Source organism: Tursiops truncatus, chromosome 9 (assembly GCF_011762595.2).
Source record: "Tursiops truncatus isolate mTurTru1 chromosome 9, mTurTru1.mat.Y, whole genome shotgun sequence".
NCBI classification, from domain to species: Eukaryota; Metazoa; Chordata; class Mammalia; order Artiodactyla; family Delphinidae; genus Tursiops; species Tursiops truncatus.
In genome coordinates this window covers 41,266,504-41,288,939 of record NC_047042.1, presented here as the reverse complement: position 1 = coordinate 41,288,939, position 22,436 = coordinate 41,266,504, and the positions used below count along the sequence as shown (strand labels likewise).

The following is a 22,436-nucleotide window of genomic DNA, read 5'->3' as shown; positions in this document are numbered from 1 at the left end:
TAAAAATATTAGGTATTTATGGATGATGTATGCCTTACCTGGGAGTTGCTTTACAATACTCCAGCAAAATCTCTTTAAGGGTATGAGGAGTGGCAGATGACCAAGAGTGACAATATGTTAAAATCTGTTGAAGCTGTGTGAGTGATGACTACACGACTAGTATTCATTACCACAGTCTCTCTACTTTTGTGTATCTTTGAAACTTCCCATGAATTTAAATAAAAACGATTAATAAGTAGAATAAGTAGAGTCAATTCCAGAATGTTTTCATGTAAGTTGAATTTCGAGCTATGTTTTAAAGAGACTAATAAAGGTTCCTGAAATGAAAGGGAATAGATAACATTGGTTTGAGCTAAAAGAACATGGATATTTGCGTTATGCATATACGAGTATGTAAATGGAAGGCTACCAATGCCGCTCTGAAGTAAATCTAATAGCATTCAGAATGGACTTGCTCGTCTTCATTTTCTTGAAGAGGAATGAAACACCCTTATTATTCAGGATGCACAAAAAGAAGGAGTTCTACTGGTCTGTGGACTGTCCTTCGGCATGCAAGACCATGTTGTCCTTTCGTTTGAATAATCAGAGTGAAATAAATGACGAGATCTAAAATGTGCACACGGAAGTTCATTACAGGAAACAGAATAAGATCAATGCCCGAGTGCAGTGAAAACTGTTGGATTATATGTAACAAAGAGTTCAAGGAGCTCTGAGACCTTATCTATTAAACTGAGCCATATTAACACGGTTTATCCCACAGCAACAGCATCTGGGTAGCACTGGAGACAGAGTATGTTCACCAGACTGAGTAATTAGAGGAGTGATTTTTTTCCTATGGTGTTACAAAAAAAAATGACAATAGTGAGAATGAATCATGTGGAAATAAAAAAGAAAAAGCTTAATGTGAGTGGGAGCTAGTTACCAAGAGACCTAATTGTACTTAGAAATAAGACCAAACCTATAAATAATGCAAGAGGGCTCCAGTTGTTTACTAGGTGGATTTAATGATCCTGGTCTTTCTCTGTGTGGAAGAGATTTTCACTGACAAGTTTGCCAAATTACACTTCCTAATTACAGTTTGTGAATGTAACTCTGGCAGAAGGGAAGGAAATGTACTTTTCTTTCTTATTGATCCTAAATAGTTACCAATGATCTCTAGTCTTATTGATGCTTATAATATATGCAAAAGTCCTTCTCTGGGGACTTACTAGGAAATAATAATCAGCTCCCCGTGGAGTAGCTTAGACCAAGGTCAGCTAGATCCTTGATTGGGATCTGGAAAGGGTTAACTGCATCACAACGAACCAACTAACTGGGCATTGAGGAACCATCACAAAGACAGACATCCCGGTGTCAAGCTTATTTTATCAGCTATTTAAAAACTAGCAAATGCTAATCATCATTTTAGGACAGGACTCTCACAGAGAGATAAAACAAAACCAAAATTCCCAAATCAACTAGAATGCTAATAGTCACAGAAAATTAGAGGAAGCCATTTAAAAGTAGAAATAATTCTAGAAGATTTAAATAATAGCTTATATAAATGAAGAGTACAAAAATATTACACGGTAATTAATAAGTATATTAGCCCAAAAAAAAGTTTAAAAATCACGTCTGTGCAAAATTTCTTTAAATCAAGCTCTTTGACTCTTTTTTACCTAGTTCTTTTTCTACTTCCATTATTTTCATTCCTATTATATAACAATCTCTGAAAATTAACAGATTAATGTGAGTTACTGAGATAAACTGGCCCAGATATTCTGGGCCTAACTTCAAAAATGCCTCTAAGGTATAATCTTTTAAAAAGAACAAAGTGGACCACAATTTAAGCAAAAGAGTGATGCGAAAGGTGTCAATATAGTTTAAGCTACTTAATTTAAGCATAAGATTTAAGCATATTTGCTCACAAAAAATAACGGCATAAATTGTAGTTAAATACTTATATCTCACATTCTACAAATTCACGTGGATTTGATTTTGGTGGAGGGAAAATTAGAACTTTCTTTTTTATTCCTAGACTTTCCTTGAATAACCTTTTTAACAAATAAGTGATGTCAGGTGAGGACTCCCAGGACCAGGAGGGTCCCTGCCATGTGAGGCATATAATTAAATTTTTTTTCTTTTTTCTGTGGTCTGGATTTGAGAATACATCTGAATCATGCTGGCTTCCACATAAAGAGATTGATGTCAAATCTTAGTGACAGGTTAACATTACAGTGGACATTCCTTGGCAGGCAAGGATACAGAGCGGGTGGGGGATTACGATAGGTAGGGTTGGCCCTGGGGATTATTAACTCTAGCTCCATCTAATTTATAGAAAGTACACTTGGCAGGAAATAGCATTAAGATCAACACAGAGATTGAGCAAGAGTAAATCTGAAATTATTTTTATAACATCCCAGCATCTAATCGATGATATTCTTTTCATCATATTCCTGGTATAAATACGTCACAAAGTAATAAACAGTGGAATTAGTTTTATATATATACACACACACACACACACACACACACACACACACACACATATACACATTTTAAGTAGTAGTGACATTGTCCTTTAGGGCAGTCATAGAGAAAAAATAAGTAAATTGTCCAAAATTGTCATTAATATGGGCCACCTCTTTTATTTTGAATGCAAATGTAATGATAACTCTAGCTACGGCTAGTATGGCTATGTTTCAGTCACTGACCAATCAATAACTTAGCCCCCTAAATGCCATCTGAATTGTAGAAATGTGAGCAGAGAGAAGAGACAGCAGAGGTTACTGTTCGATTAAAAGTTTATACACAAGTGACTTGAATAGCATGAAGCAAATAGAACCTGTTTATACACTTAAAAATTAAATAGATTGCGGACATAACTTCACGTTATTTTCATTTCTTTTATTGACAATATTATAGGAAAGATGCCTATTTCAAAAGCCCTCTAAAATTTCCCTGTGAGATTCAAGAATGATTTAAGTTTTAAAATTGCAAAATCCTGTTAATTCCATCTTTAAAATACCTTTCTCCTCTCTCTTTTTCATTCTTATACCATTAGATAAAATTTCCTGGAATACACCATCCTTGATATTCAAAGCCTTGCTAAAATTCTTTACTACTTCTAACTTCCTATTGTGTTCTAATGTAAAGCATTTCCACAGAAAGCACTTTCACATAGTTTTGAAATACACAGAATGTAGACTTGGTCAAGACTGCATTTACTTGACTGTAGTAGAATCTTCCTATCTTCTTATGCCCGGGTCATTTTAACTCAGTTGTGGGTAAGGCTGATTCTCAATGATTTGCTTTACACCGAGTGCCAGTGCTGAGATGGTAAGCAGTTACCATTAGTGACTCATTAAACAGACTCTGGGAACATAACTGCCTCCCAGCCCCTTTGAAATGCATCAGGGATAGTCCCTACACTTGGAGCAATCATGCTATTAATAGTACTAAGAGTAAAAATGAAAGTCTGTCTATAATGACCACTTTTTAACAGGTGGCTAAAAGTAGGTGCAGGTGACTCAAAAGTGAACAACAAGGATGGCTTGCTAGAAGCTGGTAGGTAAGTTTAGAGTTATATTTTTTTCTACTAACAGGGAAGGTTCAAGTCATTTTAGAGAAAACGAATCATAAAAGGTGACCTTGTAAGTGTTCTGCTGAGTGAGGCATAGTATATGAGACATACATTATTTCTTTTCTATGCATACTTAGTAAATTAACTCCTTTTTGGTTCATATGATATTTTTATTTAACTGAAGAAATCTAAATTATCATTTCAAAATGTAGTCCACATCAGAATGAAAGCCAAGATAAATCCTGTTCTTTCTGAGTCTTGAAATGCAGTGTTTTACAATTACAGCCCATCTCAATTCAAAAGCTAAATTTGATCTGTTTCAAGATTTCATAAGATTTCCAGTTATGAGAAGATTCATACAGATTATTTGTTAACCTTCTTTAAAACAATAATTCCCTGTGCTATACAAGCTGAAAATACTGGAGTTAAAAATCATATGATCATCTTTGACTTACTTAGGTCTACCTCTGCTGCTATTGTCTGCTACTGAGTCCTAAAGTTATTTTCCTCTATTGTATGTGGAAAATCCATTTATTTTTACCCATTCCGACTACAGTGGTTCCAATCTGAGCCCTTATTACTTCAACCTTGCTACAGCAGCGTCTCGGCTGGCATCCAGACCCATGTGTCTTATCTTTCTAACTTATTCTGTACACGTTGACAGATAAAACACTGCTTTCATCAGGTCCTTGCTCCTACCACTTATTGAACAAGGTCTAAAATACCGATCCTGACATTTATAGTCCTCTACAAAATTACCCCAGGCTCCAGCTCACATCTTCAGAGGTTCAATCTACCCACTTTTCTGTGAACACATGTAATGTTTTTGTTTTTCTTACCTCAAATGCTTAACTTACAGAATTGCTCTCATTTTGTATTCTTTTCTCTTTTCTACTTATTCTAACATTACGGTACAAGTCAAGTCCCAGCTCATCCTTTAGATCTTTCTTAAGCTCTTTAGCTTCAAATGACTGCTTTTGCAACGGACTGGTTTCAGTTTTTAACTCATACTTGTTGGGTGATGTTACCAGTGGTCTCATTTCCCTAAACAAATTAAATTCCCTGGGTTGAACGTCTTCATCCCTTCCTGACACTCATGGCTCTTTCTACACAGTCTTCTGAATGCAGTCATAGTTATGTGAGTGCCTGAAATCAGAAAGTCTGAAGCATTAGAGAGGAAGGGGGTAGCTCCTCCACAGTATTTGCTGACTGATATTAATCCTTACTACACAATTATTTTAGTTATTAAAAAATCGCACAAGTCGGCATTTTTAAAGTCTCTGACTGGATAAGGGCAAAGATGGGAATAGCAAGAGTCTGACAGGTCAATTATGCAGAGTTCTGAAAACAGCCATGACCATCAAAAAAAGAATCTTTTGCCTTTTTGCCATTAGTAAAGATATTTCTACTCTCTTAATTCTCTCCTTTTCATGTTTCCATAGAAATATAGGCTCTAAGAAAAAAAAATATTTATCAAGGCAACAAAGAAAAAGATTATCTTCATATAGAAGTTAATTAAAGGAGTTCTTCTGAGTATATTTACGCATATATTACTTGTTATAATGCAACTTTCTCTTCCCAGATCTCCCATAAGATTGCTGATAGAAAAAGTAGTCTGACAAATATGGCAAGATGAGGAAGCATTACTTAGGTACAGGCAGAGGAAGAGGCACCAGTAATAGGAAACCAAGAATGGGAACCATCAAAAAGGCAGGAGAAAGTGGCACTGAGTGAGCCGAAGATCCCTGTCACAGTGGAGGTGGGTAGATATTACAAAGTAGTCACCTAGGATGAGGAATAAGCAGAGGTTTTCAGATTTGGAAATGAAAAGATCACTGGTAATCACAGAAAGAAACGTTTTTATACAGATTGTGTCAAAAAACAAAAGACCCATGTTAATATTGTTGCTTTTATGCCTACAGTGATCTATGCACACATTCACTGAGGCCATGATCTAACCGGAAGGGGAAAGGAATTAACATTTAATGAAGATTTAATATGTGCAAAGCGCTGAGAGGATCATTATGTTCTCAGCCTCAGAGGGAGGAAATAAATAAACCAAGGTTGTGCAGTTAAGTAACAGAGTTTGAAACTAAAGCTGTTTTCACACTTGTGCAGCTTCCACCACATCTTAGATTTCCTCCAGTGGTATTCTACAAAAATATGGTTTTCATCTTTTTACCTAACTTCATGTCACACTTTGCTCCCTGGATATCATCTGTGCATAGATTGTAGAATATGAAAATTGGAATAATCCTGAAAGATGATTTGGTCCAGCCCTCTTTTCTTTTTTTCCCCATCTAAATAAACTGATACCCGAAAAGGTAAAGGGATGAATAAAACTCACATTGTATTAGTGAAAGAACTGGGACTAAAACTTACGTTTTTTGATTCCCAAACTCACGCCTGTTTTCATCATAAACTCTATGTAGGGTCCAAACTGTATGCAAATGTATGCTTGATTCAAGGAGGAATTAGCAAGGCATGACAAGAAAGTCTGATATCCCTCAATTTCTCCATGAATGGTTTCAGATGGGGAGAATGATTTTCAATTCTAAATACCTAAGTCTCTATAACTGTAAAGGGAGAGTTATTTTTTAGCAGATGCTGATGGTGGAGGATACATAATGAAAAATAAGCATATAAAATAAAATCCTAAAAATCACTAGATAGTTAATATTAATTGTAAACTAAATGTTATGTTTCAAATGAAGATTCCTAAAATGACTATCATAATGGAAGATTTTTTACAAAAAAGAAGCTATTCTTCACAAATTTTAAAAAAGCAATCTTTTCACTATAAAGAAAAGGGGTCCCGGATCAAATCAGCAAAAACTGGAATCTAATTCTGTGTGTTCAGAGTTCTACAACATCATCCAATACATAACTACAAATGAGGGTGCAAAGCATGTTTTTATGAATTAAAAAAGGTGGTTGTGTATTCAATTACATATTCAGCTACATTTTAGATATGTAGCAAGAATTACATTCTAAAACTCAACATGAGTAAAAAGAATCATGTACTCTTTACAGATTGAATTTGCTACATGTATAAATAACATGTTCCAAAGCTTGGAATGTAAGTATTATCCATAATATCTAGTAAATAATCATGGCAAGTTGGAAACATTTCCATCACTCATTTCTGCAAGAAACCATGTTATCTAGTAGCGTCGACAGATTGCAATCCACATATGGCCGGTTTAGAGTACATAAATCTGCCATTTAAAAATCAGTACTAAATATGAACAGAATTGGGGGTCGCCATGACAATGACAAGGATGTCGTTACTGAGAATTTCTGGGAAAGTTAACCAATTATATTACATTTTATGCATTCACGTATATAATGCATATGGGCAATGATGTAAGGACCTTATTGATTGTTAAGGTGACAAGCAAAGTGTTATGGAATCCCATGAGCCAAAAGCTAATTACAAGAACAACAACAACAAAAAGCTGCAGTGTACAATCTATGTCATAACGCTTTCAAGAGCTTGGTCTGATCATCTTCTAGATATGAATGAGGGGAAAGTTTAACCAGAGGAGTTAGGAACTAATGTCAAAGAACTAAGGACACAATTTAAAAAGTCAGGTTTCCGTGTTCTGGTGTAAGGTAGAATGGGTGGTAGCAGATTCTTAACTGCTTTGCTCTGTTTGCCTAGCATAGCATCAAAATGACAAACTCTTCAAGCTAGTGGTTAAGTTAGTGCTGTTGGAGAAATGCAAAGCAAATCAACGTGGGATGGGGCCTCCCACCTCTTGCCTGCCGTCCGGGCCCACAGCCCTCCTGCACTCCAGGGCTGTCCTGTTGCACGCTCCAAGGGACTAGCTGGCACCTGCGCCATTTGTGAGTCTTCCACCTACAGGGAAAGAACAGAAGCCTCATAGAGAAGAAGCAAACATACTAGTAAATCACAGAGACACAATGCCAAGGAAGCATGACTCTGACCACTGCAAACAGGAATTTATTTGACAGTGCTGATGAACTTAGTTGCAGGGCAGGAATAAAGATGTAGACATAGAGAATGGACTTGAGGACATGGCGTGGGAGGGAGAAGCTGGGGTGAAGTGAGAGGAGCATCGACATATATATACTACCAAATATAAAATAGTTAGCTACTGGGAAGCAGCAGCGTAGCACAGGGAGATCAGCTGGGTGCTTTGTGACTACCTAGAGGGGAAGGATAGGGAGGATGGAAGGGAGACTCAAGAGGGAGGGGATATGGGGACATATGTATGCATACGGCTGATTCACTTTGGTATACAACAGAAACTAACACAGTATTGTGAAGCAATTATACTCCAATAAAGATCTATTTAAAAAAGTCCTATCTAAATTTAATTTAGATCTTCATCAAGGAATTATAAAAAGCAGCACTAAATATAAAAGTACGTCCTATTGCAGTGGAGACAAGAGTCCATCACTGTCAAGTTCTAAAGGAACGGACTCTATTGATAGCATTTAGCCTTTTTATTTATTTTTATTTCTTTTTTTTTTAAGGCTGCACTGTGAGGCACGCGGGATCTTAGCTCCCCAACCAGGGATTGAACCCGTGCCCCCTGCAGTGGAAGCGCAGAGTCTTAACCACTGGACCGCCAGGGAAGTCCCACATTTAGCCTTTTTAATGATTAGGACTGCCAGCAGATGTATCCAGATAGTACCAGAAGTGATGTGTTCCACTTTAGAAAGGTATATTTATTTTACATTCAAGTTATAAAATTGCATTCAATGCATGAGCCTTTTGTATATATAGTGGTCTTTTGATTAGCATTGTAGGGGTAACTCAGAAGCTGCAATTTAGAATACACTTCACAAAAACAAATCCCCCAAGTAAATAAGTTTGGGCTAACAGTTAATGTTCATCATGAAAGCATGCAATTATACTGTTTGTCATCTCAGAATTAAACACAGATAAATTAAGATGACAAATTTGCCATCAATTTCATCTTAAGTTATTATTTTGGGGTCACACATTCCATCAATTGATGCCATGATATTTCATTTGTTGTCAGGACTGCAATTATGCACCACATCAAGTTTCAATTAGGTACTTTTTTTAATAGTTATGGAAAAATTTTTTTCTAATAATCAAGATAATGACATATAGCTTCAATAACCTTAATTTTCCTTGAGGTGGCCACAAATGTTCAACAAAACAGACATCTTACTAACATCACTGAGACAAAGATGTCATTTCATGACCCAGAATGCCAGCATTTATGAGGAACAGGTGCTCTTTGGAGCCGGGGGAGGAAGGCTTAGGCTATTCCTGTAAGCGAAAAAGAACTGCTTCCAAAAGCATATGTTTCATAATTATTAATCACTTTTCTGCATTTTCTATAGATTATATCAACATAAGAAACTCTTCAAGCTCCTAAAGCTTATAATACAGCTTGGAAGTTTACGGAAGTATTTGTGTCCCAGGAGATGATTTCAGTAGCAAAGCAGCTCTTTAAAACAGGCAAGAGATGGGACCCACAGTCATAAACATCCTCAACTCCCCTGAGTCTGCGGGCAGTGTTGGCTTCCTTTTCTCATTGTCAGAAAAACCATGAACCTGAAGTATTTTGCTTAGTGCATAGCTCAGAAGGCTTTTCCTTCACTCCATTACCTGTAGCTTTGGCACACCTGAGGGGCCTCGCAGGCCTTCTCTTCATAGAGAGGATCCGTGCAGTCCTTGCCTCCATTGGCTGGCAGCTGAATGATGACCCGGTGCCGAGTCTGCTTCCGGATTCCGGAGTCCCCTGGAATGAGGCAGCTTTTTAACCTCTGTTCTCTGCACTGATGAAAGAATCTCCAAATACCAGCCTGTGTGAAGAAATTACATTGCTTCCAGCTCCATGTGCTTTGACATCCCTGACTGAGAGGCCTCGTCTAGTCATTTCCTAAATTCTCCCGAAGACGCTTATATTGAAAGCCAATCAATGTATATTTAAAAATGTGAAGAATGGAGAAAATAGTTCCATAGTCAGCTAGTCTTCCTAATGCTCACTTACAACGTAATTGCTCTTTTGTATGCTTCTTCCCCCTTGAGAAATATGACGGATCTAATGAATCTGTTTTTCTCTGCCTTAAGTTTATTTTCATGCCGTTTCATATAGCCCTGTTTACCACATGGGACTCATACACATCTAATGAATCTTTCTTAGGAGAATATATTCAATGTTTTAATGTGAAATTCTATTTCTCTGTTATTCACTTAATTTGAAATGTATAACTCGTAAATTATTCTAGTCATTTATTATTCATGTTAAACACTTTAAGATCTTTAATTCAGGTCACATCCTAAACATCCGAGCTGTAAGTAGTGAAATGAAAGTCGTTTCCTAGAGGCAGAATTTTTAGAGAAGCATTCAAAATACGATAATTACTATAAGTAAGTTACTCCAAATTATGTTACAAAAACAATGGAAATAATTAAGATTTACCTTCGATGAAGATATCAAATTGACAGTATTGCTGATATAAAGATACTCAGAATTTTTTAGTATGAGAAACAGATGATATATAAGACTTGACAACTTTAATAAAATACATACTTGACAACTTACAATATATACACTTTAAAGATGAATAGCCATATGTCATGAATTTGCTTACAAAAGAATTCCCTAAAGAATTACTTTACTAGAGTTCCCCTGATGCATTTACATGTTTTCTCAAGATCATTAAATATTTGATATGTAGACTACAGAAACAGAGAAATTTAGAAGAGTTAGCAGCCCCTAACAGTGAAAGTTTAATCAGAACTGAAATGAAATATCCTTAAAGTCATTGTGTTAGTAGAAAAATATGATTTGACAAATAGAAGTTTCCAGTAATGGAACATCCTCTGACATGAAGTCAGGGTATCCCTCAACACAGTCTGGCCACTGACTCCTAGCAGCGTGACTTGAACATTCCTGTATTAAATGGGAGAATGGATCAGATTAGTGATTCCTAAATGTCTGACTACATAGGAGAATTTCTTTGAAAAAATAAAAACCAAAAACCAAAAGCAGATTTCTCGGCATGTACCCAGAACTACTAAATAAGAATCTCTTGGGAGCTGGATGTGGGAATCTGTGGATGTGGGAATCTGATTTTTACAAAGCTTGCCAGGAAACGGTGATAAACAGCTAGGTTTGAGATCTACTGGAATGACTGACCATGGATGTCCCAATTTAAGATTCTAGAATTTGCATGTAACTTTTTAGGATTATTCCTATAGTGCGGGAAACCTGTACTGTTAATGACTGCATTAACTATTTTAGTGAATAGCTGGAATACTACAGGTAATGAAGTATGGAACTAGGGGGTGGAGGTAGTGGGTAGCAGAGAGCTAAAGTATTTGGAAATATTGTCCTAGACTTTTAAAAACTGTAGCAGTAATAGTTTGAATGCCAGCTGCAGCTTTTACATATTAAGAATAATTTATCTAAGAAAGATCGAAGAAGTGACAATAGGACTTTTAATAAAATTGGTAATGCTATCTCCATCCATTATATTGTTCAATGACCCTTATTTTAAGGCCCACGTGATCAATTCCTCTAATAATTTAGAGCTAGGAAAAATCTTGTTTCCCTTGACAATCCGTTAAGAATGCACTGTGCTTCTGTTTTTTGCTTTGTTCACCAGAATCTCAGAGCTAATTTTCTTCTCAACTGCAGGAGCTTACCTTAACTTTGATTTTATATTACCATTTTTCTCTTCTTCTCCCCTCCCTCTACCCTATTTACTGACTCCATGCTTTTTTTTACATTATTATCTATTATTTTTCCTTTTGTTTTATATTTATGCTCTGTCTTTCATCTTTTTAAAAGACTATACAAACTAAATGAGCATTCTTATCATTTGTTTAGCACTGGGGGAAGGCGGGAGGTGTGTGTTTGTTTTTTTAACAGGGAAAAGAGGGAAAGACCAAAGAGGAGCAGGTCTTTGTTTCCCAGGTGGTCGAAGTTCTTAAGAGTCAATAACTCTCCAACCCTTTTTAACCTGCAGATAAAAAATAGACATAGAATTGAGGCCAAGGGATCTACAGACTAGAGGGGACAATGAGAGCAGCATCAGTGGCACCATATAGACTGAAGCTCCTGGTCATTAACTACCTAAATATCACCTGGTATATACCCAGGGCTGTTCAGAAGCAGCAAGCAAATGTTAGTGTTTCAATTCTACTTTGTTTATTGACTTGAAAGCAAAAAAGTCACCTAATATAAAACTCTGAAACATTCTAGTGCCTTCTCATCACAATCTCCACAAGTTTGTACTTGATATATAACACCATGATAACTCTTTTCACTTCCATAATAGATTCCACAATGGGAATCCATTCATTCTTATAAAAAAGTTCAAATACCTTAACCTTGCACAGCCCACAGGAGAGAGACTGTGACCTGATTAAAGTGGAACATTCCAAAGCCATAACACCTAGAGAGGAAGTTTAATGGGGTTACACAGGAAGTGTCATGACATCCATGCTTCTACCCACTGGGAGGTTCGTTTCTTCTCAGATCGCAGTTAGCAAATTACGCGTACACTCAAAGAAACAGCACTTTAGAGCTCTACCAGTTACAGAGCCCTCAAATCAGTGTGCAGACAAAGGGAAAGCTGCAGTACATGTTAAAAAATAAATTAATAAAAGTGGAAGGCTCCTAACTAATAACTTGAGTTGGCAAGTGTGGAATTTTACAATCTTCAGAGTTTCCCACCTATATTTACACCCAATTTATTGTATGAGGTGGGGATACGTACATAATTTCCATTTATCTTTGTGTTTTAGCACCTAGAACAGTGGTCACACAGCATAAAGTCTTAATAAATGTTTGCTGAATGAGCAAACACATTTATTTCACTTCTTCTCAACTGGATTATAAATTAGCATTTTCTTTTCCTTTATATCCATTTCCTTAGAGTATTATGCACATGGGTACTAAGTCTGTTCTTTAGTATTAATAAAAAATAAGGTATCATTTTGTTCATTGGAAATAATAAGCATGGGAAAAATAAAGGAATAATCCTATAGTGTTTATACTTGAAAATACCTACCTAGGATAGGTAGAGAAAAAAGGGATTATATATTCAGAAAACATTTATGTGGTAATGGGCCATAGAGACTCAGAGGATATGTAGTCTCTCACTCAGCTACAGCACTTTTCAGATATCTTAAGACATTCAAGATAAATTTCACTGGAGAAGTTCCTTGATGGAAGGATTTAAAGGACAGGCAAAACTAAGATGGGTTAAGCTGGAAGCGAGGCGGATGGCAGGCTGCAGCAGCACAGTGAGGAAATTGAAAGGGAAACGTTTCATGCAAGAAGTCAAATGTTAAGGCAGTTATTGGACCTTTCAGGGGTAATTCTAGCATAGTGCTGTTTGAGGGCATCAAGGTAGAAAAGATGCCTCTGCAATATCCCTGCTAGCCCTCAAGTCAATACATTTAGCAAGAAAAAAAGGAGCAAACACAATTTGAGCAGCCAAGTGTATTATTTGATCAAAAGTATTGATTTTTTAAAGATTAGAGTTACAAATAATTTATATGCATAAATATTTTCCATCTTTAATAAAGCCCTTTGTAAAGATTTATGAAAATTTGGAAACATTAACAAGTACACTGGTTTGAGGATTAAATTACTTTCTGTTCAATACTGATGTTTACCAGCATTGATTTTTCAAGGCACATCATGAGAGAGGGCTGAATAATATTTCAAATTACTCTGCTTGTTCTTCCTGGAATCCTAAGCTACTCTGTCCCATTTTCTGCAATACTATACTGTAATCTTACCTATCTCAAGTGACTTAAAAAGGAGGGTAGCTCTACATTTTCGTAAGTTCAAACTCTTACAAAATGTAGATTTTACCTACAGAATTAAGTTTAAAAGAACCACCTCATTCCTGAATTAATTTTCATTTGCTATCATCTATCCTTGAACATTCAAAATTTTAAGCATTTTTTAATTGCACACAGAAGTCAGTGTAATTTCAATGAAGCTTGCCTTATTTCCATTTCATACCAAATAATGAAAAGCTAACTACATGTCATTGCTTTATTTTCCCTACGATAAAAGGCTAATCTTCTATAACACCACTGTATCCTTATTCTCAGTTACAGCAGTCTACAGGTGAAACAGAAAAGGTTTCTTCCAGCACACAAAGCATCTTGACACTGTGTCCAACAGCAAGCCCCTCTGCCAACCCCCTAGTCTTTCTTTTTTTTCCTCAATACACAACTATAGTTATTCTTTTTAAGTCTGAGTGCCTAGGTTTAAGATTTCTGAAAGCCTTTTGTTCTAGGAGACTCAACACAGAGCTGCCAAATACAACAGGTAGGGCTGATCTGCTGGTGGTGAGATGTGACCTGAGCTTGGCCAAACACAGCTCCTCATCTCAGAACCTCTTGCTCATAGGACAGCAGATTCCTGAGCTGGCATTCTTGCACTCCTTGGCCACTACCACCCAGGAGCTTCAGAGAAGACTAGTATTCTAGTGGCAGCACGCATTTTAATTCACAGCAGCTACCTACCTTTCACCAAGAGACTATCCCAACTGAACCCATTACATCTAACATGCCTGTCGCACCACAAGAAACTAGCACCCTAAATCCCCGCTGCATGTCTTCCATCATAGCTGGACCACAGCATACAAGCTGTGCATAACCTTATTCAATTTCTCTTTCTTTTCTATCCTCTAATCTTTCCACCACTGTACCTAAAGGAACACACTGTCTCTCATCTCCAATCTCTTCTTAGAAAGTTTCCTTCACATTCTTTGCCAGTGGAGGCTGGCTCTACCTAGCCATTTCCCAGTCTTTTCTCCTCTCTTTACCTTTAAAAATATCTAACTCCTCTTAAGCTCCTGTCATCAATTTTACCATCAGCTATCTACTTTGTAGCACTCATCCACCAACATTTCATTATTGAATGACCACAGAACATCCCGTACTGTAATCCTTTCTCTTCCTACCCCTGCAACCCCTTTGGTGGTTTGGGCATCCACATGGTTATTCCATCCAAGGCACTGGACTCTGAATTACTGTACCTCCTCACCTCCTATGACCTTTTCCTGCATCTTGTATCAATTACTAGCTCTTCTGTTCATGCCCCTGATGATATCATCATCAATACCTGCACATTCTCATCTTCGAACATATTAATTGCTGGTCACTCCTCCTAACCTTCTAGTTCACCTACTTTACTAAAAGTGAAAGTTCATCTTACTAAAAACTATTCAAACTCAATCAAGAGTGCCAATCCACTTTCCCAATCACTTTTTCACTATATCATCCCTTTTATGACCTTCACTTCCATCCCAACCCACCTTAGATTCCATACTTCGTTATTACATAAGCACTCTACTGAAAACACCCTTGACTCTCTGTTTTTCTCTCCCTTTCTTGTACTCTTCTGGAAAAGCCCTGACCTTAACCAATGCTAATTATTCTCCTACAGCTTTCCTTCACTCAGGCAGCTAAACGTGGCTGAAGAAACACTGGCAACTGTGTTGAGCAATTCCTTTTTAAAATGCATGACTAAATGGGTACTCCATGTTGCCTATTACAAATTCTCTTACATATTACTAACTTGCCCACTTTTGTACTCTCCAAAATGATGTCACATCTTCTTCTCTCTCACCCACCCTGCATTGTTCACCTGATCCTTCACATGCATCGAGACATTAGAACAATCATTAAATGCCTTTTCTGTCTCATACCACCAGAAAGTAAGCTTCCTAAACGCAGGAAAATTGTTTTCCTTGTTTACTGCTATATCCTTTACATTTAAAATTGTGCCTGGTAAATCGCAGTTACTTGAAAAATCTGTGTAGAATTAAAAAACTATGTATGATGTTTAATGACATAGTGAAGCATCTAAAAACAATTAAAAGCTTTTTTGAAGTTCTTCTCTGCGGGGCCATCAATGTGCTAGTTAAGTACAGTAATCAATAAACTAGAAATGCAATAAGTATTTATGCATATTACAGATGAGTATTAATTTAATAAACACATGTACAGTATTCAAAATCTATTTGTTCCCTCATCTATCTGCTAAAATTTTTTCTTTTTTTTCTTTTTTTGCGGTACGTGGGCCTCTCACTGTTGTGGCCTCTCCCATTGCGGAGCACAGGCTCTGGACGCGCAGGCTCAGTGGCCATGGCTCATGGGCCCAGCCGCTCCATGGCATGTGGGATCTTCCCGGACCGGGGCACGAACCCGTGTCCCCTGCATCGGCAGGCGGACTCCCAACCACTGCGCCACCAGGGAAGCCCTGCTAAAAAATTTTTTAAGTGCCTTGTATAAGTTATCACAGTTTGTCACATAAAATTTTCTGTATTTTATAAATGGTCAGAGAAGAGTAAATCAGTCTCTTAGAACTGTAAAAATCATCAGCAGAGATCAAATTAAAAATCATGTTATTTGATGAAATTTCACCCCTATTCATTAACTCATGATCCTCCTTCCCCTTATTTATCTTTCTTCTAGCATTCATCATTGTCTGATTTATGCCCTGGCTTATAGTATCATTGAATCTAGAACTGTTCAAACCTGATATTTTTCATGCCATGCACAGCAACCCAATGGAATGACTTGCTCAAGATCCTACTGTAAGTGAAATCACTGAGACCAGACCCTGGGGTCCCTCATCTGCACCATGGATTCCCCTGCCTCAAGACTTTGACCACTGTGGCTGTCAGTGCTCACTGGTCATTTGGAGAGTGGATCACTGTAGGGGCCCAGATCCCTATATTAGCCCCTAGCAAGTAATTGATGTCCTTTGAGAGAATCAGGAGAAGAAAGCTAAGGAGAGATTGGTTCAAGATGGTGAAGTAGAAGGACGTGCTCTCACTCCCTCTTGCGAGAACACCAGAAACACAGCTAACTGCTGAACAATCATCAAAAGGAAGACACTGGAACTCACCAAAAACAGACACCCCACATCCAAAGACAAAGGAGAAGTCACAATGAGATAGTAGGAGCGGTGCAATCACAATAAAATCAAATCCCATAACTGCTGGGTGGATGAGTCACAAACTGGAGAACACTTATACCACAGAACTCTACGCACTGGAGTGAAGGTTCTGAGCCCCACGGCAGGCTTCCCAACCTGGGGGTCCAACAACGGGAGGAAGAATTCCTAGAGAATCAGAGTTTGAAGGCTAGCGGGATTTGATTGCAGTACTTCTACAGGACTGGGGGAAACAGAGACTCCACTCTTGGAGGGCACACACAAAGTAGTGTGCCCTTCGGGACCCAGGAGAAGGAGCAGTGATCCCATAGGAGACTGAACCAGACCTACCTGCTACTGTTGGAGGGTCTCCTGTACGGGTTGGGGGTGGCTGTGTCTAACCATGAGGACAAGGACACTGGCAGCAGAAGTTCTGGGAAGTACTCCTCGGCTTGAGCCCTCCCAGAGTCCGCCATTAGCCCCACCAGAGAGCCTGGGTAGGCGCCAGTGTTGGGTCACCTCAGGGCAAACAACCAACAGGGAGGGATCCCAGCACCACCCATCAGCAGACAAGTGGATTAAAGTTTTACTGAGCTCTGCCCACCAGAGCAACAGCCAGCTCTATCCACCACCAGTCCCTCCCATCAGGAAACTTGCACAAGCCTCTTAGATAGCCTCATCCACCAGAGGGCAGAGAGCAGAAGCAAAAAGAACTACAGTCCTGCAGCCTATGGAACAAAAACCACATTCACAGAAAGATAGACAAGATGAAAAGGCAGAGGACTATGTACCAGATGAAGGAACAAGATAAAACCCCAGAAAAACAACTAAATGAAGTGGAAATATGCAACCTTCCAGAAAAAGATTTCAGAATAATGATAGTGAAGAATGATCCAGGACCTCGGAAAAAGAGGCAAAGATCGAGAAGATGCAAGAAATGCTTAACAAAGACTTAGAAGAATTAAAGAACAAACAAACAGAAATGAACAATACAATAACTGATATGAAAACTACACTAGGAGGAATCAATAGCAGAATAACTGAGGCAGAAGAACGGATAAGTGACCGGGAAGACAGAATGGTGGAACTCACTGCTGCAGAACAGACTGAAGAAATAAGAATGAAAAGAAATGAAGACAGCCTAAGAGACCTCTGGAACAACACTAAACGTAACAACATCCACATTATAGGGGTCCCAGAAGGAGAAGGGAGAGAGAAAGGTCTCGAGAAAATATGTGAAGAGATTATACTCGAAAACTTCCCTAACATGGGAAAGGAAATAGCCACCCAAGTCCAGGAAGTGCAGAGAGTCCCATACAGGATAAACCCAAGGAGAAACATGCTGAGACACAAAGTAATCAAATTGGCAAAAATTAAAGACAAAGAGAAATTACTGAAAGCAGCAAGGGAAAAATGACAGATAACATACAAGGGAACTCCCATAAGGTTAACAGCTGATTTCTCAGTAGAAACTCTACAAGCCAGAAAGGAGTGGCATGACATATTTAAAGTTATGAAAGGAAAGAACCTACAACTAAGATTACTCTACCTGGCAAGAATCTCATTCAGATTTGATGGAGAAATCAAAAACTTTACAGACAAGAAAAAGCTAAGAGAATTCACCACCACCAAACCAGCTCTACAACAAATGCTAAAGGAACTTCTCTAAGTGGGAAACACAAGAGAAGAAAAGGACCTACAAAAACAAACCCAAAACAATTAAGAAAATGGTAATAGGAACATACATATCAATAATTACCTTAAACGTGAATGGATTAAGTGCTCCAACCAAAACACAAAGGCTTGACGAATGGATACAAAAACAAGACCCATATATATGCTGTCTATAAGAGACTCACTTCAGACCTAGGGACACATACAAAGTGAAAGTGAGGGGATGGAAAAAGATATTCCATGCAAATGGATATCAAAAGAAAGCTGGTGTAGTAATACTCATATCAGATAAAACAGACCTTAAGTAAAGAATGTTACAAGAGACAAGGAAGGACACTGCATAATGATCAAGGGATCAACCCAAGAAGATATAGCAATTATAAATATATATGCTCCCAACACAGAGCACCTCAATACATAAGGCAACTGCTAACAGCTATAAAATTGACAGTAACACAATAATAGTGGGGGACTTGAACACCTCACTTGCACCAATGGACAGATCATCCAAAAAGAAAATTAATTAAAAAATACAACCTTTAAATGACACAATAGACCAGATAGATTTAATTGATATCTATAGGTCATTCCAACCAAAAACAGCAGATTACATTTTCTTCTCAAGTGCACATGGAACATTCTCCAGGATAGATCACATCTTGGGTCACAAATCAAACCTCAGTAAATTTAAGAAAATTGAAATCATATCAAGCACCTTTTCTGACCACAATGCTATGAGATTAGAAATCAATTACAGGGAAAAAAACATAAAAAACACAAACACATGGAGGCTAAACAATACATTACTAAATAACCAAGAGATCACTGAAGAAATCAAAGAGGAAATCAAAAAATACGTAGAGACAAATGACAATGAAAACATGATGATCCCAAACATGGGATGCAGCAAAAGCAGTTCTAAGAGAATTTTACAGCAATACAAGCCTACCTCAAGAAAAAAAAAATATGTCAAATAAACAATCTAACCTTACACCTAAAGGACTAGAGAAAGAAGAGCAAACAAAACCCAAAGTTAGTAGAAGGAAAGAAATCATAAAGGTCAAAGTAGAAATAAATGAAATAGAAAAAAAGAAAACAATAGCAAAGATCAATAAAACTAAAAGCTGATTCTTGGAGAAGATAAACGAAATTGATAAACCATTAGCCAGACTCACCAAGAAAAAGGGGGAGAGAACTCAAAACAAAAAAATTAGGAATGAAAAAGAAGTTACAACGACACCGCAGAAGTATAAAGCATCCTAAGAGACTACAACAAGCAACTCTATGCCAATAAAATGGACAACCTGGAAAAAATGGACAAATTCTTAGAAAGGTATATCCTTCCAAGACTGACCAGGAAGAAACAGAAAATATAAATGGAGCAATCGCAAGTAATGAAGTTTTAACTGTGATTAAAAATCTTCCAACAAACAAAAGTCCAGGACCAGATGGCTTCACAGGTGAATTCTATCAAACATTTAGAGAAGAGCTAACACCCATCCTTCTCAAACTCTTCCAAAAAACTGCAGAGGAAGGAGCACTCCCAAACTCGTTCTATGAGGCCACCATCACCCTGATACAAAAAACAGACAAAGATACTACAAAAAAAGAAAATTACAGACCAATATCACTGATGAATATAGATGCAAAAATCCTCAACAAAATACTAGCAAACAGAATCCAACAGCACATTAAAAGGATCATACACCATGATCAAGTGGGATTTATCCCAGGGACGCAAGGATTCTTCAATATATGCAAATCAATCAATGTGATACACCATATTAACAAATGGAAGAATAAAAACCATATGACCATCTTAGTAGATGCAGAAAAAGCTTTTGACAAAATTCAACACCCATTTATGATAAAAATTCTCCAGAAAGTGGGCATAGAGGGAACCTACCTCAATATAATAAGGGCCATATACAACAAACCCACAGCAAACATCATTCTCAATGGTGAAAAACTGAAAGCATTTCCTCTAAGATCAGGAAAAAGACAAGGATATCCACTCTCACCACTATTATTCAACATAGTTTTGGAAGTCCTAGCCAAGACAATCAGAGAAGAAAAAGAAATAAAAGGAATACAAATTGGAAAAGAAGTAAAACTGTTACTGTTTGCAGATGACATGATAATATACATAGAGAATCCTAAAGATGCCACCAATAAACTACTAGAGCTAATCAATGAATTTGGTAAAGTTGCAGGATACAAAATTAATGCACAGAAATCTCTTGCATTCCTATACACTAATGATGAAAAATGTGAAAGAGAAATTAAGGAAACACTCCCATTTACCATCGCAACAAAAAGAATAAAATACCTAGGAATAAACCTACCTAGGGAGACAAAAGACCTGTATGCAGAAAACTATAAGACACTGATGGAAGAAATTAAAGATGATACAGATGGAGACATATACTATATTCTTGGATTGGAAGAATCAATATTGTGAAAATGAGTATACTACCAAAAGCAATCTACAGATTCAATGCTATCCCTATCAAATTACCAATGGCATTTTTTACATAACTAGAACAAAAAATCTTAAAATTTGTATGGAGACACAAAAGACCCCGAACAGCCAAGCAGTCTTGAGGGAAAAAAACAGAGCTGGAGGAATCAGACTGCCTGACCTCAGACTATACTACAAAACTACAGTAATCAATAGAGTATGGTACTGGCACAAAAAACAGAGATATAGATCAATGGAACACGATAGAAAGTCCAGAGATAAACCCCTGCACCTGTGGTCAACTAATCTATGACAAAAGAGGCAAGTATATGCAATGGAGAAAAGACAGCCTCTTTAATAAGTGGTGCTCGGAAAACTGGACAGCTACATGTAAAAGAATGAAATTAGAACACTCCCTAACACCACACAGAAAAATAAACTCAAACTGGATTAGAGACCTAAATGTAAGACTGGACACTATAAAACTCTTAGAGGAAAACATAGGAAGAACACTCTGTGACATAAATCACAGCGAGATCTTTTTTGATCCACCTCCTAGAGTAATGGAAATAAATAACAAAAATAAACAAATGGGACCTACTGAAACTTAAAAGCTTTTGCAAAGCACAGGAAACTACAAAGAAGACAAAAAGACAACCCTCAGAATGGGAAAAAATATTTGTAAATGAATCAACAGATAAAGGATTAATCTCCGAAATATATAAACAGCTCATGCAGCTCATTATTAAAAAAACAAACAACCCAATCCAAAAATGGGCAGAAGACCTAAATAGACATTTCTCCAAAGATGTACAGATGGCCAAGAAGCTCATGAAAAGCTGTTCAACATCACTAATATTAGAGAAATGCAAATCAAAACTACAAGGAGGTATCACCTCACACCAATTAGAATAGGCATCATCAGAAAACCTACAAATAACAAATGCTGGAGCGGGTGTGGAGAAAAGGGAACCCTCTTGCTCTCTTGGTGGAAATATAAATTGGTACAGCCACTATGGAGAACAGTATGGAGGTTCCTTAAAACACTAAAAATAGAATTACCATATGACCCAGCAATGCCACTACTGGGCATATACCCAGAGGAAACCATAATTCAAAAAGACACATGCACGGCAATGTTCACTGCAGCACTATTTACAATAGCCAGGTCATGGAAGCAACCTAAATGCCCATTGACAGACGAATGAATAAAGAAGTTGTGGTACATATATACAGTGGAATATTACTTGGCCATAAAAAGGAACGAAATTGGGTCATTTGTAGAGACGTGGATGAATCTAGAGACTGTCATACAGAGTGAAGTAAGTCAGAAAGAGAAAAACAAATATCATATATTAACACATATATGTGGAACCTAGAAAAATGGTACAGATGAACCAGTTTGCAGGGCAGAAACTGAGACACAGATGTAGAGAACAAATGTACGGACACGAAGTGGGGAAAGCGGTGGGGGTGGTGGTGGTGGTGGTGGTGTGATGAATTGGGGGATTGGGGTTGACATATATACACTAATATTTATAAAATGCATAACTAATAAGAAACTGTTGTATAAAAAAGTAGAACGAAATTAAAATAAAATTAATTTTCAATGATAGGTTTTTTTAAATGAGTAAGTTATATCTATTATTCTTCCCTTTCCAGACATATATAATACATAATAAGATAAATTCTTAGACTACTAAATTGGTTCTTAATTCCTGGGCATATTCCAATATCTCAAATTAGTTTCAAATTAGTTTGGGATATTCCAAAATATCTTATTTCTAATGAAATGAGACAATTTTACCTGATTTCT

General features: G+C 37.3%; 1 protein-coding gene across 1 annotated transcript in view; it reads right to left on the bottom strand.

Moving 5' to 3' along the window:
* The window catches only part of THSD7A (thrombospondin type 1 domain containing 7A), a 455,780-nt gene that overhangs the window by 63,805 nt on the left and 369,539 nt on the right, over window positions 1-22,436 (bottom strand). Inside the window, exons 10-11 of the mRNA XM_073809674.1 lie at window positions 9,177-9,309; window positions 7,321-7,424 (exon numbers count right to left, since the gene is read on the bottom strand). Coding sequence (XP_073665775.1) covers window positions 7,321-7,424; window positions 9,177-9,309 — 237 coding nt within the window. The remainder of the gene's footprint in view (window positions 1-7,320; window positions 7,425-9,176; window positions 9,310-22,436) is intronic.